We start from the raw sequence: 10398 nt of genomic DNA, 5'->3' as shown, positions 1-10398 counted from the left end.
TTTTTGTTTTTTTTTTTTTTTTTTTTTTTTTAGATTTCAGACTATTGGCTAAAATGTATATGCAGTAGCAATGTGGAAGAAATTGTATTTCTTTCAAGATGGTATCTTGAGTTTTGTTTCATAGCTTTGTGTTGTTGTCTTTTACAGTACAAAGGAAATGAAGATGGGGAGACAGTTATTGTTGAAAAAGACCATTTTATGGATGACTTTTTCCAACAGGTAAACTTAGAGTTTTTACCATGCGCTAACGACAGTTTTATCTCTGTGCCTTTTGCTTTCATAGTTAGGTTAAACAGCTCATCTACAGGTGCCCCAATATGCTTAGTAATGATACTTACAAAAAATAATAATCTTTGCCTGGAGTTATTCTAGGTTTTTCATGGCGATATTTCTCTTCTTCTAGGTTGAGGAACTTAGAAATAATATAGCAAAAATAGCACAAAATGTGGAAGAAGTAAAAAAGCAGCACAGCATTATTCTGTCAGCACCAAATCCTGAAGGAAGTGAGTATCACTTTTTTTTTTTAGATTTCAGGTCTGTGTTTAGATGTTCTGAAATAATTTTTTTTTGTTGTTGTTCTAGCTGTCTATGGGAATAGAACCTCAGGTGTTCAGAATGCAAAATGTTTCACAATTTATTTAAATATTTAAAAGTTTACTATTTAATATTTTTGCTTATTTTTATCTTTTTTTAAAACTTCCTTGAATAAATATATTTTCAGAGTATTTGTTGCATCATTCAAACCTTTGTGAGACTAAAACCTGGATTAATATAGAATCTTGAAATGGATTGTGTCTTCAGAAATTTAGAGGCTACTTGCATTTCTTCTAATTTGTGAAAATATTGAAGTTCTCAACTGAAGGTCATACAGTAGGGTCATCATCTTCAGCAGGGGCAAGATCCTGCCTAACACTTAACTCTACAGCCCCCTGATTCAGTAAGGGTTCCATGCTGGAGTAAGAGTTCTGTACAGTTTTTAGAGGCTGTAACCCCAAAACTGAAAGTACGGATGTGCTTTCTGAGCAGAGAACTCTAGGGAACTTACTCAGAAACATGGAACCTTCTTAGTTCTCAACACTACTTAGTCAAGGCATGCATGGGTTTGCAGGCAGGGTTTGAAGAAAAGGGAAGAAAAGATGCTGAGATATTTTTGTGGAATGTTGCAATGTTAGCTTAACATTATCTTCTTGTTGATGAAAACTGAACTTCGGATGTTAGTTTTATTTTCCCATTATTTTCTTTGTTCATGGATGGGCATATGTTTGTATTCTTACAAAATATTTTGCAGACTGCTTTTTGTCTTAATCATATACAGTCAATAAATCTCAGGTTTAATAGGGACTCATGTGAGTGTTTAAAATCTGTGATCTCAGCTCATATATCGGCTTGTGTTTGTGCTAAAAATGATGCTCATTAATGCATCAATATGTGGGAACATAACATTGCTAGTAAGTGATCTTTGCTTTTCAGAGTCTAGTGTGTTCAGCAAACCCGATAACAAGTTCTAGCAAGTTCTTAATGAATTCTGTGTGTAGTGTTCTTCAAAAAATATAGGCAGTGCATGGTACAGTTATGTTAATAATAGTACAAGCAGACCATGATAAGCAACAGAACTAGAAGTGAGATAATTCTGTATTTTCACTTGGTAGGCTTCAGTGTACTTTCATTTTGACCAGCAAACAAGTGTTACTCCAAAAGTGTTATTTTAAGCAAAAACATGGAATATCTTATTACTTGGTTGGTGATTTGGCAATAAATTTCCCAAGTGTAAGGACCTGTCATAAGAAGCAGAAATCTGATAGTATGCTGTTGTGAGTTGTTTTTAAAGTACTTTGGAAATACAGTAGACTTCTTTTCTGAGTGTTTGTAGTGAACACAATAATGTACTTGCAATATGGATTTCTAGAGAGTTGCTGCCTTACTATTATGAATTATCAATAGTTCTAAAAAATAATAATCTTTTTTTAAAGGAACAAAGGAAGAACTTGAAGAATTAAATGAGGAAATAAAGAAGATTGCTAATAAAATCCGAGCCAGGTTAAAGGGTGAGTTGTGAGGAGAAATAAAACTACTGCTGTTTGTAATGATTCAGTGTTACAAACTTAGTGTGTTGCAGCTGATCTTCTAAACTTTAAAAGCTGCATTATTTATGCAAAAATTGTTATACAGCTATTTAAAAAAAAAAGGGAGAACTGCCTTCCTGGCAGCTGCTGTACAGCCTCTGTCAGTAGCAGTATCATCCTCTACTTTATTCCTCCTTGGCAAGCTTCACCACTGATAAATACTAGGTCTCAGCAGAGCCTAGTTTGTGGAGCAGGACAAAGAGCTTACTTGCTTTTGGAAATAACTAAAAAAATATAATGCAAAGTAATTCCTCTGTGTAGAAGTGTATTCTGCAACTGAAGTGGTTGATTTTAGTCATGAGGTTTTGGAAAAAGATTAACTGCAAAAAGACAATCTCCATGGCATAAATGTCTACACAGGGAGTTGCTCTAGAACACCTATTGTATTTTGTATTCAGACCAGTTAATTTTGCTGTGGCTTTTGCCAGTGAGTATGTCTTAGTTGTTTAGCATAGGTTTTAAAATATATAGTGTGTTAATATTATTTTATGACAATTACTACATGCATTTGTCCTTCCATAAACACTAGAGATGGTGTTTAAAATTTAAATTGTAAGAGCAGCCCATTTTGTTACACCTTTTGAAATTTTTTCAGAGTAATAAACAGTAGTCTGACTCTTTTAAGAGTGCTGGAGTAGTAGTGTTTTAAGTTCTGTACCAATTAGTGAAATTATTTTAAATCTGTATAAATCTGTATATCACTGCCATTCCTCTCCTGCCCCTGAAATGTTAAACATGTCTGGGGGGAGCTTGCACATGAGTAAAGTAGTAATAGTATTTACAGAGTAACTGAGTTACACTTTTAAATAATTATGCTTAATGTTGTCTTGTAATATTCTTGGCTTTTTCGTAGCTATTGAACAAAGTTTTGATCAGGGTGAAAATGTTAATCGAACATCAGTGGACCTCAGGATAAGGAAAACACAGGTATGATCACTTAAGTTTAAAGAAAGTCAAAGGATTCTAGTAAACCAGAGAAAGTTTCACTTTTTTAAAATAGTTTCTGAACTTCATGTTCTGCTTTGTTGGAATGTAAATACCACTTTCAGTTGTTGCGCAGTATTATTTTCTGTATCAAAAAAATTAAACTTTTCTGTTCCACATGTTTAAATCCTCAACAAACAGCACTCTGTGCTAGCTCACAAGTTTGTGGAGGTCATGACGGAATACAACGAGACACAAACCCTGTTCCGAGAGCGCAGCAAAGGTCGGATACAGAGACAATTAGAGATAAGTAAGTGACCTAAATGCACTTCTTAAAAGGATGAATTGTGTTGTTCGTACCACCCTTCTTTCTTATTAAAGATGGTTCAAAGCATCATACATCTTGGGCATCTTGAAATGTTGGAGGGAAAAGAAACAGTTTTATCATATGGCATTTAGTCTTTGATACTACACTTGGGAACAGCTGGAAAGAAAATAGATAAAATTCACTAGATAATTTGTGTTGAAAATTAGTAAAGATCTTTCCTTTGTTTCATTTATTTCCAATGTTGCAGCTTCAATTGAAGTATAAGAAAAGCTGTATTCTAAAGATAGCAAGTGTTATTAAGAGCCATTCCAAAATTAGCATGCTGAACAGGCAACATCTTTTAATGCTATGCTGATTTTGAGAATAAGAACATTTAAAAAATTATGCTGATATAAAATCAGTGCTGCCTATTCTAATTTGTTGGCTGATCACATTTGACTTCTTTTATCATTAATGATTACAAGGAGTATTCAGAAAGGTAACTAACTCTATGCTGAACTACAGCATCTACCTCAGAAGGTGTCCAAAAAAATCTGTAAGATTTTGTACCTAAAATTATCTCCTGTAAAAGCAAATACATACATTGCTGGAATAGGAAATGCAAACAGAAGACTTGTCAAATTCTAAGAGTACTTTGTTTGTCAGGTACTTCTCAAATTTGTTAAGTTTATTAGGCAAGTTAAATTCTTCTTTACCTATAAGTTTGAGGGGAGGAACCCTAATACCTCAGTTCTTCTAAGTTTAATGTCGTTAATGACCTATATAGAAACTTTAGATTTTCCTCAGCACTAAAAATTTTAAAGCAGGTTATGCAGCTTGTATATTTGTCATACTAGTGTGATCAATAGGACCCACTTTACTTAAACATGCAATAATAAGCTACATCAATTGTTAGACGTATTATGAAAAGTAGAAGTGAAGGTACTCTGTGAGCATTAGTCTTCTCTATGTGGAATATGAATGTCAATCCTATGTTGGTAAAACCAAAAGATTTTATTGCTTGCCGAGTGGTGGAGTGAGTAAATTAGGTGCCAATGTGACATGACTGAATAGATAAATACTGAATATTATATATATTCTCTATCTCAAGTTCTTCTTCAGAAGAACACACTGCCTAACAAGGTTTCTGTGTGCATTGCAAATGTTTATGACTGAACTCTTCAATTTGACCCAAAAAACCAACCCAACCTAAACAAACAAAAAATAAAACAAAAAAAAAACAACCAACCAAAAAAACCCCACCAAACAAAAACAGAACAAAACACCACCTCACCAACCAGTTATTTATGTTAGCTTTGAGCCTGCTTTTATTTTCTCATGATTACTTGGTATTTTCTGATTATTTTTTTTCCTGTGTAAGCTGGCACTTTGTAATGGCAAACACTGCACTGTTTTATCCTGAAAAGTTCTCAATACAAGATTTTAATTTTAATTGTCATCCTTCTGGTATGGTTAAAATGTTATGTTTGATAATGGCTAAATGAAGTTATGTTAAGTACTGTTGTTTATGTCCTAGCTGGAAAGACCACCACTGATGAGGAACTGGAAGAAATGTTAGAGACTGGTAATCCTTCAATTTTCACATCTGATGTAGGTATTTCTGGTCCAGTTCTGCCTCCCTTCAGTTGCTTCTGCTATGTAGAAGTATGTCATCACTTATTACATCCTTATTTATGTCCCTGTCTTTTTTGTTCTCCTGAAGATTATATCAGACTCTCAAATAACCAGGCAAGCTCTGAATGAAATTGAGTCACGTCACAAGGATATTATGAAACTGGAATCCAGCATACGGGAACTGCATGAAATGTTTATGGACATGGCAATGTTTGTTGAGACTCAGGTAAATGAACCAGTTCAAACATTTATTTAAGTGGTATTTTTCACCCCAGTCTTCCTCTTTGAAATATGCAGAAATAATTGCTTATATTCAGGTAATACAGACTTGCAGTGTCTTTTGAATGTGATTAGAATTAGAATTTAACATGCTTACATGGCAATATGCTTGAACATTGTGTATATTTAAGTAAGAACTCCTGGAATGTTGGCTAATGTCTTGACAATTTAGGATTCTCACAGACATGGTAAAGGACTGCTGTGCTAGATGAAAATGTGCATTAGCAAGGATGTGCAACTTGCACATAATACACAGCTATGATTACTGTCATAACTAACACGAATGTAAAGGGATTGAAAAGTCAGATAATCTGTTGTGTTCATAAACATTGTCTTGATATGTACATAAATTCATTCTGTTGTAGTTTTTACATACCAGTTGTCTAACAAAAACATTTTAAACTGATAAAATTCTTTGACTTAAGCAGGAAAGTGGAAAGAGAAATTTTCAGGAGAAAACTTGTGCTGAAAATGACTTTTTTTTTAAATTGGATTTTGTTATAGAATTTCTTTGATGCTTTGATATTAAATATGTAGCCAAAGCAAATTGGTAGCAGTTTTCTTTTTAATTAGAAATGTAACAAAAGTTACTTGTGCATCATTCTTTAATGCTTTGCTGTTTACTGCTGCTGATTATTTCTTCTGATGGACAGAAACACAGGTAATAGACTTAATGTAATTTTTCACCAATCCTCCATTTCATTACCAAATGTCATTCATCATAATTAACTTGGATTTGTTATATATTGACATTCTAAACCCTGAATTTTGAGGAACTTTTGAAGTTGCTGTTAGATGTGTGTGTTTTCTTAGGTAACTGTTGAACCTTGTATCAAAATAGTCAATATCGTTTCCCACCTCCAGGCAAGTTAGTGATTTCTGATCTCCTTAGTTTGTCAGTTTTAGTTTTGGCTCTTAAAACATACCTCACATTCAAAGGTATGTTTTTGTTCCTGCAAAGGGAGAAATATGCTTATCCTGCCCATGAATGTTCCTTTTTTGTTTAGAAGTTCTGAGACCTTGCTTCTCGTTCCCTTTTTCTGCTTTGATGTGTGAAGGAAAAATTGTCAGCCACTAACACATACATTATTCACTCACTTAGTTGTTGATGTTCTGTGGCCTTTCTTCTCTTAGTTTTGTTAAACAAAGATCTGCAGATTTCACTAAAATTTTTTTCTTCAAAATTTAATTTTAAGGGTGAAATGATCAACAACATAGAAAAGAATGTGATGAATGCATCGGATTATGTGGAACATGCAAAAGAAGAGACAAAAAAAGCAGTTCAATATCAAAGTAAAGCACGAAGGGTAGGCTATGTTTCTGTATTTGTGCTAGTCACTATATTAACTTAGCACAGTGTGAAATGACGTTCATTTTCAGTTGATTTTTGTTGTTGTATTCAGTCATGTTCAAGGTAGAATGAATATAGGCATGTTACATTTTTATAGTTGCAATATTTAAAATTATATTAGAAAACATTGTTATAAATTAGTATATAACAGAGGAAGATTTATCAAAGGATTTTAGAAACAAACCTATAGTCTGGAATAAATCAGAACACTTACAATGTGACTTAATGTTGTAGTTAATATTTAAATTATTACTATTACTTTTACCACTGGAGGAGAGAACTACACAAAACCAGATAAGCTATTAATGCACAGCTAAGGCTATGTTCACAATTTTCCACTTAGTGTCATTGCAGGGTGTTAAAATGCCAAAAGAAGTATTAATATATTATGCTAATAGTTAAATTCACAGGTTCTTCTTACCAAGTATCCGTGATATCTTAAATTATTCAGACTCTAAATAGGCTTAGAGGTTTTTGGATCTTTATCACTGGTAAATTTACCTGGATTTATAGCTATAAAATCGTGTTAGCAAGAAAAATAAAATAACTGCTTTTAGTGAAGCAGGCTTTTTTCAGAATTCCATCTGTAATTATTCTTTTTACAGATAACTGTCATTGCACTCCTGTAAAAGTACTGCACTGGGGGATCTTCCCTCTGGAAAGGGTGTGACATTAAACCACGACACTCAGTTTTGTGGAGGAATTGAGTTCAAAGTAGCATTCAGGCATTTTCCATTGGCATGAATACTTGTGTTGTATTTCAGTACCTTTCTTCCCATCAGAAAGCCAAATAATGTATTCTGAAATTAAACTACTAAGTAATTTATATTTTGTAACTGTATGATTGCAGAGTGAATGAAGTGTTCCTCTGACATTATAATTTCCCCTTTTGAGATGCTGTGCAATTTTGTGAGGCTTTTCATGGTGAGTTGAATTTGAGGGAATGATATATTTATATAGATAGATATCTACATATGGATAACATGTCTGCTACGTTAAAAATATTTAAGAAGTGTTGAAAGAGCCCACTTAAATGTATTTGTAAATGGTGGTTTTCTCATCTTTGATAACTATATAGGTATTAATCACACTAGTTTACCTGTAAACACTGTTTTAAAATGTATATTCTTATGCATGCAAGAATATACAGATAAATTTATCTCAATTTGGGAATACTGCAGGCTTTAATGAAAATGAGTTTGGATCTAAATACTGAGTATTTTAGAAATTGAAAATAAATGCAAATCTTAATGTGCTTTGTATTAAAATAATAATAATACCTATTTTTTTGACAGAAAATGTGGATAATAATCACTGTGTCAGTTGTGTTGATTGCCATAATTGGCCTAATTATTGGCTTGTCTGTTGGTATTCGGTGATGCTTGGATAACTTCAGCATGCATGACTTCCTGCCAGTGTGGCAGTAAGTAACTAATCAACTAATTTTGCCTGCTTAGTAGCTTGTGGTGTTCTAATAACCCTTAATATCTGTACTGCTGTTATGGGGGATTGGCCTGAGGTGCAGTGGAGGATCTTACCTCTGCATACTGGTTAAGTGCTGTGCATGTGAATATTGAAAGCTGACATCTAGTGGCAAGCTGCTACGTTTACTTGATGCAGTCACTACATAAAGCTCATGATCACAGAAGGAAATGAGACCAAAAAACCCAGTTATTGTCTCAATCCTTTGACATTTATTTGTTGTTTTTTTTTACTCCAAGTTCACATCTGTGAGCAGTCTGCACTAAGATATGGAATTCTAGTTACACTGGAAAATTTATAAAATGGGGGGTTTTAGAGTTTTAAGTAGAGCTTTCATAGATCTCCACAGCTGAAAATCTGGCTCCTGTACCATACAGAGCATCCTAAAATTTCTTATGAAGTTGTTTGTTAATACTAGAATAAATGAAACAGTAGAAAATAACTGTATTTGTAAAAGGAAGTCTGCAAAGATTTCTACTTTAGGAACTTTAGGACATGAATTTGCAAACTCTTTCAGTCTTGAGATTTTTGAATGTACTAACCTAACATGTTTTGCCCAGGTAATATCTAACCAGCCTAAGTAGAAAGTAGCATTTAACTCTTCTGAGTCCAATAGAAGCTCAGTTTTTTGTATGTGGTATCTTCAAGCTACTTTGAAGTGCTGTGCATGGGGTGTGATTTCAGACAACTAATCAGGAATGCAGTTCTGTACTAACACTCTTTTAATATAGAAGTTTTTAGTTTTGATGCTACAGTTTCTTAGCTTTGGTTTATGGGCAGATAACAGGATTTACTGTGTCACTGCTTATAGTCTGACCTAATGTTAGACTTTGCTGCATTGACGTAGAATCCATCTCTGTTTTGTTTTTTTCCCCTCTCCTTACAGCTTTTCTGAGCTGGTACCCACACAGTGTTTTTACTGGCATTTTATTGAATTCCACTAAGTGCAATTGTAAAGGTTTAAGCAGGCTGCAAATATTTACCCAAGGAGGGTGGCAGTAAGCAATGTTACTGTACTTAGACTTGATCATGATAAGTAAATATTCACTGTTGCATCTGTTTCTATACCTAACGATACTTAAAGAAATTAGGCATGAGTAATAACAATTACTCTGAAGTGAACTACAGAAATGTTACACAGCTTTGTCTTGTAGCAATGGTTACATATATGTTGGAAAAGAAAGACTAACAATAAAAAAATCATAGCAGTAAGTATTGTTTAGAAAGGAAATTGAAACACTCAGATTAGATATAAGTATTGATTTTTTTGTGGCTATGCATGTGTGTAATCAGGTCTGTATGTGACAAGGTGTTTCAATCTCAACTTTTCTGTCTTTTTTGCAGAAACTGATGTTCATAATTATTTGTGTAACTGTATTGCTTCTGATACTTGGAATTATCCTAGCAACAACACTATCATAGCAAGCACATTCCGAGACTGGTGAACCTTCAGAAACTCCAAAATTCATCTTCAGTAAAACCAAACCTTTTTTAAAGAATGACACCTTACACTGTTTCATGATGATGACCTGGCACTAATGGTTAAAAATGAAAAGAAATCACTCTTAATGTTTACTCATAAATGAAGATCAGAATGTATTAGGAAATGTATGAATTCTCATCATATACTATGCATTTTTAAGACTGAAACCTGCTCTTAATTATTTTGAACCTAAAGTAACAGGATTTTTTTTTTTTTAATATCTCAGTGTTATAAATAGGGAGTTTGAGAGATGGTGTTTTGACTGTTAGGCTTATTTTCCCTATTGCTAATATATTCTAATCACAAGTTTTAGTACATTATCAGTGCTGCTTTTTTATCACTCCTGTGAACATTTTTATGAAATGTAGCTTGTCTTTAAATGTATTACTTATTTAGTCACCTTAACCTGTCTAAACTTTATACTTAATTTTTTTCCTCCAACAAGTGCTAAAAATATTTTATTCTGAAAAGACTACTTAACTGTCTGCCTGTTGCATCAGACTTGAGAAGGAAAAAAAACAAACCATGGGTGTGTTTTTTTTTACATTTTCCAGGTTTGGTTTTTTTTCTTGCCCTGTGATTAAGGTTAATGGCTTTAAATATTTCCTTGACTTTATAATAAAAAGTTAGCTGCAACATTTATGATAAAAGAATGCAGTAATGAAGCACACCAAATTTGAACTTGAACAGATAATTTTACAAATAATTACCAATGGGTCAGTTTAGCCTTATTGTTTATATGAACATGACAAAAAGTCGCCTTTTATAAAGCCAAGTCAAGATTTCTTATTCAGAAGCTTGCTAATGTTGTTGT

At 33.2% G+C, this 10398-nt stretch overlaps 1 protein-coding gene across 2 annotated transcripts; it reads left to right on the top strand.

The window, feature by feature from the left end:
• Positions 1–151: 151 nt before the first annotated feature.
• STX2 (syntaxin 2) lies at positions 152–9738 on the top strand. Of its 2 annotated transcripts, XM_009997633.1 has the most exons (10): positions 152–219; positions 404–503; positions 1971–2045; positions 2977–3050; positions 3249–3357; positions 4892–4965; positions 5078–5215; positions 6465–6575; positions 7915–8042; positions 9446–9738. In XM_009997633.1, exons 1-9 carry the CDS (start codon positions 199–201, stop codon positions 7996–7998), a joined length of 786 nt encoding a protein of 261 aa, XP_009995935.1. In that variant the 5' UTR covers positions 152–198; the 3' UTR covers positions 7999–8042; positions 9446–9738. The 2 variants fall into 2 exon arrangements, with proteins under 2 accessions (XP_009995935.1, XP_009995936.1); XM_009997634.1 differs by lacking the exon at positions 7915–8042 and having other exon boundaries at positions 9446–9523.
• The last annotated feature ends 660 nt before the right edge of the window (positions 9739–10398 follow it).

Source organism: Chaetura pelagica, unplaced genomic scaffold (genome assembly GCF_000747805.2).
Source record: "Chaetura pelagica isolate M959 unplaced genomic scaffold, ChaPel_1.0 scaffold45, whole genome shotgun sequence".
NCBI classification, from domain to species: Eukaryota; Metazoa; Chordata; class Aves; order Apodiformes; family Apodidae; genus Chaetura; species Chaetura pelagica.
The sequence above is the reverse complement of the archived record's forward strand: the minus strand, read 5'-3'. Positions and strand labels throughout refer to the sequence as shown.